The sequence below is a fragment of the Passer montanus genome, unplaced genomic scaffold (assembly GCF_014805655.1).
Source record: "Passer montanus isolate IOZ18808 unplaced genomic scaffold, ASM1480565v1 scaffold157, whole genome shotgun sequence".
Taxonomy (NCBI): Eukaryota; Metazoa; Chordata; class Aves; order Passeriformes; family Passeridae; genus Passer; species Passer montanus.
In genome coordinates, this window is record NW_024362827.1 from 595,940 (window position 1) to 610,378 (window position 14,439).

Sequence of the window (14,439 nt, forward strand, 5' to 3'; positions counted from 1 at the left end):
CTTCACCCCCAAATCCGCTTCCCAGCCCGGCTGGGAATGGCTGCGGAGGGTGCAGGGGGAGAGGTTATCCCGAGCGGAGCCGTGGGGGCTGCAGCGCGTCCCGTGCGCGGCTCCTCATCCTCTGTGACCCCAAAGGAGGGAGCGGGGCTGCGCGGAGCCCCCCGGGACGGCGGAGGGGTTCAGCTGATGGGTGGGTGGGCACTGGGGCAGGGTGGGGCGGGGCGGTGCCGGTCCCGATGCTCTGGGGTAGATTTGGGGTTCCAAGAATGGATGGGGAAGGCACCGGCAGCAGGTGCGGAGGGGAGATCTCGGTGCGGGGCGGCTGCCGGGGGAGCTGAGGGGCTCCGGGAATGGCGGGGGAGGCACGGCCAGCAGCCGCGGCAGAGCGGGGTCCCGGTGCCGGTGCCGGTGCCGGTGCCGGTGCCGGCCGGGCGGGGCTCCGCTGCCCAGGGCGCCGCGGATGGGATGCCCCATCCCGGTGCGGATCCCTTCCCGGGATGCGGTCCCGGTCGGGTGCTGGGGTCCCGGTGCGGGTGGGATGCCGGTCCGCTGGTGCCGGTGCTGGTCGGGGGCGGGTGCGGCGCCCGGGTCTCGGTGTGCGGGGGGTGCGGGTCCCGCCCTGCCAGGGATGCCGGTGCCGGTAGAATGCGGGTCCCCGCCCGCGGTCCCGGTGCCGGTAGGATGCGGATCCCCGGTGCCGGTAGGATGCGGATCCCCTGCCCCCGGTGCCTGTCCCGGTAGGATGTGGGTCCCCTGCCCCCGGTGCCGGTAGGATGCGGGTCCCTTTCCCCGGTGCCGGTACCGGTAGGATGTGGATCCCCGGTGCCGGTAGGATGCGGGTCCCCTGCCCCCGGTGCCGGTGCGGGCGCTGCCGCCGCTGCCGGGGAGGCGGGCGGGAGGCGGGCCGGTGACTCATGGCTTCCCAACGGCGGCGGCTCCTCCCCGCGGCCGCCGGCCCCGCGCAGCCCCCGGCACATGGGCCGCGGCTCCGGCAGCGCGGAGCTGGCCATGGCCGCACCGCCCGCCCGCTGCCCCGACTGCCCGGGGCCGGAGCGGGGGGGCGGCGGCGGGACCCCCGCCGTGCCGCACCTCGGCATTGCGGTGGACGAGGGGGACGTGCTGCCCGGGGCGCTGCGGATCGTGCGGCGGCTGAGACCCGCCTGGGATCCGGCCGCGGTGAAGACCAAGGTACGGGGGAGAGCCTGAGCCGGCACCCCGCGACCCCCGGGGGTCGCCCGCCGGGGCTGCGGAGCCCGCCTGGGGGGCGGCTGAGGGGTTCTGGGGGCTGTCTGGGGTGCTCACCCCGGCGGGGTGCGGGGGCAGCTCAAGGGGGGTTTTGGGGCTCAGCCTGGGAGCTGCGGGGTCTGTCCTGGGGGGGTTTTGGGGCTCAGCCTGGGAGCTGCGGGGTCTGTCCTGGGGGGGCTGAGGGGCTCAGCCGGGGGGCTATAGGGGGGCTGTAGGGTTTAACCCGGGGGCTGCCGGATCCGTCCGAGGGGGAATGTGGGGCTCACCCAAGGGGTTCACTCTGGGGGGGTTGTGGGGTTCATCATGGGGGGCTGTAGGACCTGCCCCAGAGGATGTGACACCCCGTACCCCACCCCTGGGTCTCCTCTCCGTACGCCCAGAGCATGACCGAGGGGTTCATCAGCTGTGCAAGGGTGTGACACCCCCATCGCACACCCGCCCCACGAGGTTTAGGGACCCCTGGGGTGGTCACCGAGCCCTGGCCGTGGGTACAAAAGTGTCCCCAGGCTGGCAGCCGAGGCGTGCCCGCAGGAGCGGCCGCTCCCGGGAGCCGCTCTTGTTTGGGATATTTGTCGGCTCCTGCATTCCCCAGGCTGCGTGGGCTGAGCCCCGGCTCAGGTGGGAGCTGGACACCAGTCCCGGGCTCCTGGCACGGGACAGGGCTGGGCTGTGCGGGGCTGGGAGAGCTGGGCTGCCGTGGGAATCGCTCTGGCCGGGGCTGGGGTGGCACAGGCTGGTGGCACCGCTGCCCTCGGCTGTGCCCTGGCTCTGGGCACCGGAGCGTGGAGGGGCTGGCACTGCGTGCCCTTAAATGTCTGCACGTGAGCGAGTGTCCCTTCCGAAGGCGCACGCTTCCCGTCATTAGAAATGTATTAATAGCCAAGTGTAATTAAATACAAGAAGCTGCAGGAAAAGCCATCTGAAAGGGCAGATGGCAGCGGGCAGGAAGCTGGGAGTTGGAGTTTGCCGGGGCAGGAAATGTCTCGCTCTGCTCGCTGAGCTCGGTGGTTGTGGAGGGACCCCGGCTCTGCGGTATCCAGGCTCCGCAGGGGTCAGTGCTCCACAGCAGCTCGGGTGTGCGGGCGTGTGTTTTTAATTTAAAAAAAGAAAGAAGAAAAAAAGAAAGAAAAAAAAAACCAACAAAACCACGCAGGAGTTGAGGGAAAACTCTCCCATTGCGTTTCCCTCGGTTGCTTTCCCTCCTCCCGCGTTTCCCCTCGCAGGAGCTGCTCGGGGTGGAACAGAGCGGGCCGGGGGCCTCAGCTGGTTCCCATTAGCGATCCCATTCCTGCCCGGTGCCCTGGAGCGCTGCCCCGCTCCCAGCACCTCTGTACCAGGGGCTGTACCAGGCTGTGCTGGTGGCTCGGGAAAATCTCCCGGAGCTCAGGAACACGGCAAGAAGGGTCTGGGAGCTTGGGCTGCCCTGCCGTGCACTCCTGGCTGTGCCCGCTTCCCAGAGCTCCTGCTCCTCATCCCCCAGGGATGTCCATGATGCTGAGTCAGCTCCCCACGCGCCCAGGGAAGCACAAACTCCTCCATCCATGGATTCCATCCATCCATCCATCCATCCATCCATCCATCCATCCATCATCCATCCATCCATCCATCCATCCATCCTTCATCCATCATCCATCCATCCATCCATCCATCCATCCATCATCCATCCATCATCCATCATCCATCCATCCATCCATCGATCCATCCATCCATCCATCATCCATCATCCATCATCCATCCATCATCCATCATCCATCACGGAGCCGAAGCCGTGCGAGGTTGCCGTGCAGGGTTGGATGTTTTTAGCCCAGATTTGGTAACAAGTTGCCCTGCTGGTGGTTGCTCCAGGCTGGGGGTGCCAGCATGGCAGTGTTTTGGGAATGCTGAGGGATTCTCCCGGCAGGTGAGGCACCAGCAGTTGGATTTTGCTGCCTCACCCCAGTGCTTTGGCACGGGCCTCGCTTTGCGTTTAATCCCTGCAAAGTTCACGGAGTGTCACTCCTCCCCTCTGTCCCTGCAGGAGGGAAGGACCTGGGGTGGCAGCAGGGTGGCAGCAGCCTGGATCCACAGGGAACAGCACCGGGCATCCCCCGGCAGCCACCGCCACCCTCGGGAGCCACCCCCAAACCCAGCGAGTCCCTGCGGGTCACGTGTGCCTCTCCAGAGCTGGTGGCCTGGAATTCAGGGGGGATCAGGCTCAGTAATCCCCTTAAACCTGCTGGGAAGGGCTGTGGGGCTGTGGGGCAGCAAAACAAAGCAGCACCCAGGGTTTCACTCCATGAGGAGCCGCTCACCTGCGGCCGACCCACGCGTGGCTCATGGTGACACCTGCAAGGACGGGATGTGTCACCTCTGCTGGCTGCATTTCCAACCTCTGTGGCCTGGTAGGACAAGAGGAGGAAAGAGCTGAGCCCTGTGGTGAAACCAGATTATCAGCTCGGGGAAAAGCAGCTTGAGAAGGCTCGGCTGCAGCTGAGGGGCTGCACCCCTGAGGATGGGGCAGCGGCCTCGCCCCGCTCGCCCCAAATCCAGCTGTGGAATGGGGGACTCAGCCCTGTCTGGCTTGGAGGGTCTCGTTCCAGTGCCTGGAGTCTCCCCCGGGAGGCTGCTCGGGGAGCCCTATATATAGGAACCCTATAGGGGAGCGTGGGTTGCTGAGTGGGATGTCTAAAATTATCCATCCCATCCCTGAGCGCCACGGCTGCCGGAGCAGAGCCCTCTCCCCCCTCCTGCTCCGGCTCCCCGATCCCACAGGGGTGAGGGAATCGTTCCCGGGGGGCCACAGCACCCAGAGTGCCCAGGTTGGAGCTGGCATGCTGGGGGACAGTGGGACAGGGCTTTCCCGTGGGGTGACATGTCCCTAAACCCCTTCAGTGTCCTGGAAGTGCCCAAAATCCCAGTGGGATGAGGGAATCATTCCCAGGGGGAGCTGCAGTATCCCGGGGCTGGCACGGGGACAATAGGACAGGGGTTTTTTGTGGGGTGACAGAGCCCCAAACCCCCTCAGTGCCCTGGAAATGCCCAAATCCTGGCGGGATTAAGGAATCATTCCCATGGGAAGCCGTAGCACCACGGAGTGCCCATCTTGGAGATGGCACGGGGGACAATGGGGGTGATTTCCTCTGGGGTGACAAGTCCCTAAATCCCCTCAGTGCCCTGAAAGTGACCCAAATCCCGGCGGGATGAAGGAATCCTGCCCAGGGGGAGCCGCAGCATCCCAAAACTGGCACGGGAACAACAAGACAGGGGTTTTTTGTGGGGTGACAGAACCCCAAACCCCCTCAATGCCCTGGAAGTGCCCAAAATCCCAATGGGATGAGGGAATCATTCCCAGGGGGAGCCGCAGCACCCCAAAACTGGCACGGGGACAACAGGACAGGGGTTTCTTGTGGGGTGACACGTCCCCAAACCCCCTCGGGAGCCCCGGAGGTGCCTAAATCCCGGCGGGATGGGGCACGGAGCCCGGCTCGGGCGGCAGCAGCCGCGGCATGTGCGCGGGCAGGCGGCCAAGGCGGAGCGCCGGGAGAACAAAACTCCCTTTCCATCTGCGAGGAGCCGTCAGAGCGGTGACACGAGATGTCCCCAGCAGCGACGTCCCCGCCTATCAGCGCCCCGGCCCGCGGGGAGGGTCGGAGGAGGGGATGGGCGGTGGTGTTTGCTCCGGCCTTGTTTTCAGCCTCGTTGGGTGGTTTATTTATTTATTACTTTTTTTAATTTCGTGCCAATTTACACTGATTTTTTTTTTTTTTTTTGCTCCCCTGGGGAGACATTCCCGGGGCTGCTCCCGTGCCAAGCGTGCTGGTGGCACATCTGGCCTGAGCTGTTCCTGAGCTATCCCTGAGCTGTTACAGTGAAATTAGCAGGATTTCCACCCAAAACACTCCCTCTACCTGCAGAGGTGTTCCTGAGCTCTTCCAGGTGAAAAATAACAGGATTTCAACCCAAAGGACCACCTCTGCTTTCAGAGATGTTCCTGAGATATCCCTGAGCTGTTCCAGGTGAAATTAGCAGGATTTTCTCCTAAACAATCCCTTCTGCCTGCAGAGGTGTTCTTGAGCTGTTCCAGATGAAAAATAACAGGATTTTCACCCAAACCACCCCTTCTACATGCAGAGGTGTGTTCCTAAGCTGTTCCAGGTGAAAAATAACAGGATTTCCACCCAAACCACCCCTTCTGCCTGCAGAGATATCCCTGAGCTGTTCCAGGTGAAAAATAACAGGATTTTCACCCAAACCACCTCTTCCACCTGCAGAGGTGTTCCTGAGATATCCCTGAGCTGTTCCAGGTGAAATTAGCAGGGTTTCCACCCAAACCACCTCTTCTGCCTGCAGAGCCCTGAACCTCACTCCTCCCAAACTCATCTCACTCCCCCAGGATCTTTCCTGGCTGCGCTGCCTCGCTCCTTTTCCCCATTTTTTGCCATTTCCACGGGTTTTTCCCGCCGGCAGGAAGCAGACACGGGGTCCCCCCATTCCCAGCCTCACCCGGGTGTCACCCTGGCCGTGTCTGTCCCCACCCAGCTCTTCACTGACGGCATCACCAACAAGCTGGTGGCCTGCTACACGGACGAGGGCATGGCGGACGCGCTGCTGGTGCGGGTGTACGGCAGGAAAACCGAGCTGCTGGTGGACAGGGAGACGGAGCTGAGGAACTTCCAGGTGCTCCGAGCCCACGGCTGCGCCCCCGAGCTCTACTGCGCCTTCCAGAACGGGCTCTGCTACCAGTTCCTGCCGGGAATCGCGCTGGGACCCGACCACGTGAGGGATCCACACATCTTCAGGTGCGTGGGATGTTCTAGGGGGATCTGGGGGTTCCTCTCCAATTTTTCCATCAGTTTTCTGGGGGTTTGTTCTGTTTGTTCTGTGTTTCCAGCTCTCCCCTGACCGCCGTGGGTGGGGGTCACTGGTGTGCCCAGTCCTGGGGTAAATGGGGGTTGGGGGGTAAATGGGTCAGGCTGCAGCCAGAGATGTCAAAATTACTAAATTTCTAATTTTTATCAGGTTTTGGTGAAGAGAGGTTTCCTGGGAAGCTGGAATTAAAGTTTCCTGAGAAGCTGGAATTAAAGTTTCCTGGGAAGCTAGAATTAAAGTTTCCTGGGATGCTGGAATCTAGGTTTCCTGGGATGTTGGAATTAAAGTTTCCTGGGATGTTGGAATTAAGGTTTCCTGGGATGTTGGAATTAAGGTTTTCTGGGAAGCTGGAATTTAGGTTTCCTGGGAAGCTAGAATCGAGGTTTCCTGGGATGCTGGAATTAAGGTTTCCTGGGAAGCTAGAATCGAGGTTTCCTGGGATGTTGGAATTAAGGTTTCCTGGGATGTTGGAATTAAGGTTTTCTGGGAAGCTGGAATCGAGGTTTCCTGGGATGCTGGAATTAAGGTTTCCTGGGAAGTTAGAATCAAGGTTTCCTGGGAAGCTGGAATTAAAAGTTTCCCGGGAAGTTGGAATTAAGGTTTCCTGGGAAGTTGGAATTAAGGTTTCCTGGGAAGCTGGAATTCCTCTGGGAAGCAGAGTTTAGGGCTGAATTTACCCCAAAAATGGCAATTCTGAAACGCTTCAGAGGCCGATCCCTGACGTGGCACGAGGGCTCAGCTGTGCTCACCCTGTGTTTTAAGCAGGATTTTCAGGGAATCGCCCTGAAGACACCCCCAAAGCTCTTCAGGGGATGTTGCAGGGGGGATTTTGCGGGTTTGGGATCCCCCCTCACCCCTCTGCTGTGCTCCACGCCAGGCTGGTGGCCCGGGAGATGGCCCGAGTCCACGCCATCCACGCCAACGGGAGCCTCCCCAGGCCCATCCTGTGGCAGAAGCTGCACAAATACCTCAGCCTGGTGAAGACAGAGCTCAGCCCAAAGGTATCCAACGCCAGGTAAAGGCAGAGGGATCCCACAGAGCCAGCCTCTGCCTCGGGCACCCCCTGCCCACCCCCTCTGAGGTTCCCAGGTAAAGCCTCTGCGGGGATCTGGGGCTGGATTTGGGGCTGGATCCCTCTCAGAACCCCTGGAGCAGCTGCAGCCCCTTCCTGCTGCCAGTTTGGGAGGAATTTCAGCTTTTTTGGAGCTCTGGGATGTGTCTGTGCAGGATGCAGCTGAAGGCACAGCCTCCCACTGCTGGAACAATCCTCCTCCTTCTCCCGGAAATTTAGAATAAACCCGAGCTCCAACCCTGCTGAGCTGACGATTAACTCTAAAAATTAAACCACTCAATTCCCACTTCCAGCCAGCCCATCCCGCTTTTTGGGGCGGCTGGTTTGGCCCGGCAGGTGAGAGTTGGGGTGTCTGGGAAGGATTGGGGCAGCCCCAAGAGGAGCAGGAGGTGAACGAACCCCGGGCAGGGCAATCATTAACCCGCGGCAGGAGCCAGCCGCGCTTTTCTCAGCGCCCGCCGGGCCACGGGCAGACTTTACCCACCCTGCGCCTTCAGCACAGCCAATTAGGCAATCATTAACGAGCTTTTTTCTTGGAAGCCGCGCTCCTGAGGTTACCGCCGGGCTGCCAGAGTCCAAAACATCCCCGCGCCCCGGGGGCTCCGCCGGCTGCTCGGGGAGCGAGCGCTGCGTGGATTTGGGGGGTGGGCGTGCGGGGTTTTGGGGACACGGGACGCGCTGAGGATGAGGGGTGGGGGCTGCCTGGGTGCCCCCGCCCCAAAAGCAGCCTCGTTAGCCCCGCTTTGTGTCGTTAATGGGGTCGTTTGTAAGGCCGGAGAGGGAAACTGGGGAAATTCTGCTCCTGTGGCCCCAGGGAAGCGTTCAAGTCAGGGAAGCGAAATTCCGCTCCTGAGCCCCGAGGGAAGTGCTGGAAACTGAGGAAATTCTGCTCCTGTGACCCCCAAAAAACTGCTGGAAGTCAGGGAAGAGCAATTCTGCTCCCGTGGCCTCATAAAAGCACTGGAAGTTGGTGAAATTCTGGAATCTGGGGAAATTCTGCCTCTGAGCCCCCAGGGAAGCACTGAAAGCCAGGAAAGCACAATTCTGCTCTTGTGGCCCCAAGGAAGTGCTGGGAACTGGGGGAATTCTGGAATTTGGGATAATTCTGCCCCTGAGCTCCCAGGGAAGTGATGGAAATCAGGGAAGAGAAATTCTGCTCCTGAGCCCCAATGGAAGTGCTGGAAACTGGGGAAATTCTGCTCCTGTGGCCCCAGGGAAGAGCTGGAAGCTGGGGAAAGCACTGGAAGTTAGGGAAATTCTGCCTCTGAGGCTCCAGGAAAATGCTGGAAGTCAGGGAAGGGCAATTCTGCTGCTGTGGCCCCAGGGAAGCACTGGAAACTGGGGAAATTCTGGAATTCGGGGAAATTCTGCCCCTGAGCCCCAAGGGAAACACTAGAGCTGGGGAAATTCTGCTCCTGTGGCCCCAGGGAAGCACTGGAAGCTGGGAAAAATCTGGAATTCAGGGAAATTCTGCCCCTGAGCCCCAAGGGAAACACTAGAAACCAGGGCAATTCTGCTCCTGTGGCCCCAGGGAAGTACTGGAAGCTGGGGAAATTCTGCAATTTAGGGAAATTCTGGAATACAGAGAAATTCTGCCCCTGAGCCCCCAGGGAAACACCAGAAGCTGGGGAAATTCTGCTCCTGTGGCCCCGGGGAAAGCTCTGGAAATCAGGGAAGAGCAATTCTCCCCCTGAGCCCCCAGGGAATCTCTGGAAATCAGGGAAGAGCAATTCTGCCCCTGAGCCCCCAGGGAAGCTCTGGAAGCCCTGGAAATGCCACCCCTGAGCACCCAGGGAAGTTTTAGAAGTCAGGGAAGAGCAAATCTGCCCCTGAGCCCCCAGGGAAGCACTGGGAGCCCTGGAAATGCCACCCCTGAGCGCCCAGGGAAGTTTTGGAAGTCAGGGAAGAGCAATTCTCCCCCTGAGCCCCCAGGGAAGCTCTGGAAGTCCTGGAAATGCCACCCCTGAGCGCCCAGGGAAGTTTTGGAAGTCAGGGGAGAGCAATTCTGCCCCTGAGCGCCCAGGGAAGTTTTGGAAGTCAGGGAAGAGCAATTCTGCCCCTGAGCCCCCAGGGAAGCACTGGGAGCCCTGGAAATGCCACCCCCGAGCCCCAGGGCGGCTCCCCGAGAGCAGCAGCGATGCCACCCTGTCCCTTTTGTCCCCTGGCAGCCTCCCGCGGGACGTGCCCAGCCCCGAGGCGCTGGAGCAGGAGCTGGCCTGGATGGAGGAGACGCTGTCGCAGCTGGGGTCCCCCGTGGTGCTGTGCCACAACGACCTCCTGTGCAAGAACATCATCTACGACAGGACACGAGGTCGGTGAGCCCGGGCTGTCCCTCAGGGGGGTCACTGTCAGCGCCCAGGGACACAGAATCGAGGAATTATAATTGTCATTATCGAGGAATTATAATTATCAATAATCAAGGAATTATAATTGTCAATAAGTAAGGAATTCTAATATGCAGGTGCTTTTATTGAAGAGGTCAGGGGTACAGACCCAAATGTGACTCCACCATGGGTTTGGGATGGACACATTTTTATACCCTTATAGTTATATAATTACATATTAATTATTAAACTTACGTTGTTCTATTGTATACATTGATTTAATCCAAGCATAGATTCTCTAATTTCCATCAAAACCCCCAAACATCATTTCTCATTACTCTTGCTACGATTAAACAATAATTATATCCAATTACCAATCATGGCATTTAACAATCATATCATTTATAACAATCATTTAATTTCTCATCGTTATTATTTATCATAAACATCATCATAAATATCATGTCATATTTATCATTATTTACTATCATAGTCATTATCACTTAATTTACTATTCATTGAATGATTACACAGGTGCAGCCTAACATTTTCTCGGGGCCTACTGTAACATTTTCCCAGGGCCTACCCTGACGTTTTGCCAAGGCCTACCAGGCCCAACCTTTCTTTCCAACTCCCCTGACTATCCCACGATTTCAGAAACATTTTATCCCTGTGCTGTCATCCCCTCTGCCCCCACCCCTGACAGTTTTTGTCCCCAGCCCTGACAGTTTTTGTCCCGCAGAGCGCGTGCGCTTCATCGACTACGAGTACACGGGCTACAACTACCAGGCCTTCGACATCGGCAACCACTTCAACGAGTTCGCAGGTGGGGAGCAGCCGGGGACCCCAAAAGGCCCCCAGCCCCGGCCTGGGGTGTTCCTGTCACTGGGGTGGAGGAGGGAGTTACCCCCAGTCCCATACTGGGAAATGGGGTGTCCCTCATACCGGGAATTCCCAGTGCCATACTGGGAAATGGGGTGTTCCTGTTACTGGGATGGAGGAGGGAGTTACCCCCAGTCCCATACTGGGAAATGGGGTGTCCCTGTTACTGGGAATTCCCAGTGCCATACTGGGAAATGGGGTGTCCCTGTCACTGGGAATTCCCAGTCCCATACTGGGAAATGGGGTGTTCCTGTTACTGGGAATTCCCAGTGCCATACTGGGAAATGGGGTGTTCCTATTACTGGGATGGAGGAGGGAGTTATCCCCAATCTCATACTGGGAAATGGGGTGTCCTTGTTACTGGGATGGAGGAGGGAGTTTTATTCCCAGTCTCATACTGGGAAATGGGGTGTCCCTATTACTGGGAATTCCCGGTCCCATACTGGGAAATGAGGTCTTCCTATTACTGGGAGGGAGTTTTATTCCCAGTCCCCTACTGGGAAATGGGGTGTCCCCATCTCTTGGGGTGCAGAAGGGAATTTTGTCTCTGGTGCTGGGGTGGGAAATGGGATTTCCCCATCCCTGGAATGGAGGAGGGAGTTGCATTCCCAGTCCCAGGGTGGAAAATGGGGCTGTCCTGGGGTCTCCTGATCCCTGGGATGGAGGAGGGAGTTGAACCCCAAATCCCATGATGGGAAATGGGGTCTCCTGATCCCTGGGATGGAGGAGGGAGTTGAACCCCAAATCCCATGATGGGAAATGGGGTCTCCCCATCCCTGGGATGGAGGAGGGAGTTGAACCCCAAATCCCATGATGGGAAATGGGGCCTCCCCATCCCTGGGATGGAGGAGGGAGCCGCACCCCAAACCCTATGATGGGAAATGGGGTCTCCTGATCCCTGGGATGGAGGAGGGAGTTGAACCCCAAATCCCATGATGGGAAATGGGGTCTCCCCATCCCTGGGATGGAGGAGGGAGTTGAACCCCAAATCCCATGATGGGAAATGGGGTCTCCCCATCCCTGGGATGGAGGAGGGAGCCGCACCCCAAACCCTACAGCAGGAAATGGGGCTGCCCATGCTCACAGCGGGGTCTCTGCTGCTCTTGGGCACCCCAATGCCCCTGGGGTGCCAGCAGCTGATCCTGGCTTTGTGCCTGGCTGGGGTTGTGCTCTCCTCGCTTTACCGTGGAGACCCCAATCCCTCCCTGTCCCCGCCGTGTCCCCGTGTCCCCCCAGGTGTGAAGGAGGTGGATTATGGCCTCTACCCCAGCAAGGAGACGCAGCTGCAGTGGCTGCACTCCTACCTGCAGGCCTACAAGGAGCTCGCCCAGGGCCAGCCAGGTGACAGCCAGGTGTCCCAGGAGGAGCTGGAGACCCTCTACGTGCAAGTGAACAAGTTCTCCTTGGTGAGTGAGGAGGAGGAAGGAGCCGAAAGCAGCCCAGGCATGAGGAGTTCTCTGCTCTTGGCCTTGCAGCTGAGCTGGCCAGCGCCAGGTGCCAGCCTGGGGGCTTGGGGACATCGGGGACAGGCTGTGCCTGGCCCTGGCACTGCCTCAGGGACGCCGAGCCCCGGGCAAGGTCACAGGGGTGTGTTGGGGACAGTGTGTTGGGGACAGCTGTGCCCGACAGGGCGGCCTTGGGCAGCCCTTCAGAGGGGTCAGGCACGGCTGCAGTGAGGAAATCCTCTTTGCTGTCTGCCCCGAGCGGCCCCAGCCGATTTTCTGGAATTTTTGGGTGAAATATTCTTTGTTTTCCTGGCTGCAGCCGCCGGGAGGGCAGCACAGGGGTGGCACCCCATGTCCAGCACCCTCCCTGCTGCCAGCCCTGGCTCCAGCCTCGGGAGGGCACAGAAATCCCGCTGTGGCTCCGTGTCCTGTCCTTGTCCCGTGTCCTGTCCTTGTCACAGCCCAGGGGATTGGGGCACGGGGGTTTCTGTCCCCGTGGCCGTTCCCTGATCCTTGTTCTGCCCCTTGCAGGCGTCCCATTTCCTCTGGGCCTGCTGGGGCCTGATCCAGGACAAATATTCCACCATAGACTTTAATTTCTTACGGTGAGTCCACATCCACACGGGCTGCTCCAGGGAAATGGGAGGGGTGGGAGGAGCCCGGGGAGGATCCTGGGGAGGATCCCTGGGGAGGATCCCGGTAATCCCTGGAGAGGATCTGGGGAAGGATCCCGGTAATCCCTGGGGAGGATCCTGGGGAAGATCCCAAGGATCCTGGGGAGGATCCTGGTGGTCCCTAAGGAGGATGCTTGGGAGGATCTTAGGGAGGATCCTGGCAGTCCCTACAGAGGATCCTGGTGATCCCTGGGGAGGATCCCGGCTGTCCTTGGGGAGGATCCTGGGGAACATCCCAGGGAAGATCCCAGGGAAGATCCTGGCAGTCCCCAGGGAGGATCCCGGGGAGGATCCCAGCTGTCCTTGGGGAGGATCCTTGGGAGGATCCCAGGGAGGATCCAAGAGGTCTCTGGGGAGGATCTTAGGGAGGATCCGAGGGAAGATCCCAGGGAAGATCCTGGCAGTCCCCGAGGAGGATCCCAGCAGTTCTTGGGGAGGATCCCGGGGAGGATCCCGGCAGTCCCAGGGGAGGATCCCGGGGAGGATCTCGGCTGTCCCTGGGGAGGATCCCGGGGAGGATCCCGGCAGTCCCAGGGGACACGAGAGGCTCAGAGCCGTCCCTCCTCTCTCTCTCTTTACAGATATGCAAAGTTGAGGTTCAAACAGTACTTCAGGATGAAGCCGGTGGTCACAGCCCTGCAGGTCCCCAAGTAGGGGCCGCCCCGCGCTCTCCTGTCCTGGCCGTGCCCACCTTGCCCCTCGCCCAGCGGTGCCAAGGGGGACAGGAGGAGCCACCCCCGCTCCCAGGAGAGCCTGGCCACCCCCAAGAGTGGACCACGAGATGCTGGAGAGGACCAGGGCCCCGCGTGGCCCCAGGAAGCCCCACCACTGCCTTAATGCCCGGCGCCGGTGCCCGGCAGGTCCGTGCCCGCTGGCACTGCTGCTGCTGCCGGGCCTGGCACCACCCCTCCCCTGCGCTGTCCCCAAGGGGGACACGGCGTCCCCCCGGCCGCTCAGGGCCCCCAGAGCTGCCCCACTGTCCCCTCCTGCCACCCCCAAAGCAGCTCTGTCCCACGTCCCTGCTGGCCCCAGGCTTGTCCCTGAGGGGTGGCAGCAGTGGGCAAAGGGGCAGTGCCAGCCGTGAGCCCCTGGCACCTGTGGGTGCTGCTGTGGGCACGGGGTGCCCGCCCCGCTGCGCTGTGCCAGCCCCGGGGTGTCCCCACAGCTGCCCCCGCCTGTCCCCACTGTCCCCTTGGCTTGGTGGCTTCCCCCCCGCCCCCAGGGGGTTCTGGGGACATCCAGGGGGGTCTGTCCTGCCTGTCCCCACCCCTGTCCTCCTCCCTTGGCTGTGTCCCCAGCCCCCTGCCCTGCTGAGCCCTGTCCAGCTCGTCTCAGCAATCAGGGCCCTGTGCCCCCCTGGGCCATGGGGACAAGGTGGCTGTCCCTTCTCCGGGCACAGGGATGTCCCCCAGAGCCCTGTGCCCCCCCAGACCCTGGGGACAAGGTGGCTGTCCCTTCTCTGGGCACAGGGACCTCCCCCAGAGCCCTGTGTCCCCCCGGCTGTGGGGACAAGGTGGCTGTCCCTTCTCCGGGCACAGGGATGTCCCCCAGAGCCCTGTGCCACCTCAGCTGAGGGGACAAGGTGGCTGTCCCTTCTCTGGGCACAGGGATGTCCCCCAGGCAGACCCAGGGCTGCTGGCACGTCCGTGTTTGTTTTGGTGGGAAATAAAAGCTGCTGGTAGCTGAATTTGGGGCTGTGGATCTGGGGCTGGAGCAGGGGCAGCCCCCCCGGGCTCTGGGGGTGCTCCTGTCCCTTCTGTACCCCAAGATGTCCCCATCCAACCCTCACCCCCACTCTGGTGACGCCCAAGCCCCGCTCTCTGCTCCAAAAAGTCACTTTTATTGTGCCAAGGGCCAGGGGGAGGAACGATTGTAAACAGGGATGTGAAATATACAGGTTAAGTTACTCGTCGTCTTATTAACAAAATAAAGCTCTATCTATATTTACA

The 14,439-nt window shown here is 60.3% G+C and overlaps 1 protein-coding gene across 3 annotated transcripts; it reads left to right on the forward strand.

The window, feature by feature from the left end:
- Window positions 1-961: 961 nt before the first annotated feature.
- ETNK2 (ethanolamine kinase 2) lies at window positions 962-14,396 on the forward strand. 3 transcript variants are annotated; one of them, XM_039702589.1, is made up of 9 exons: window positions 962-1,188; window positions 5,764-6,023; window positions 6,971-7,108; window positions 9,334-9,476; window positions 10,232-10,315; window positions 11,608-11,777; window positions 12,348-12,421; window positions 13,072-13,934; window positions 14,004-14,396. In XM_039702589.1, exons 1-8 carry the CDS (start codon window positions 976-978, stop codon window positions 13,142-13,144), a joined length of 1,155 nt encoding a protein of 384 aa, XP_039558523.1. In that variant the 5' UTR covers window positions 962-975; the 3' UTR covers window positions 13,145-13,934; window positions 14,004-14,396. The 3 variants fall into 3 exon arrangements, with proteins under 3 accessions (XP_039558523.1, XP_039558524.1, XP_039558526.1); XM_039702590.1 differs by having other exon boundaries at window positions 14,073-14,396; XM_039702592.1 differs by lacking the exons at window positions 13,072-13,934; window positions 14,004-14,396 and having other exon boundaries at window positions 6,971-7,094.
- The last annotated feature ends 43 nt before the right edge of the window (window positions 14,397-14,439 follow it).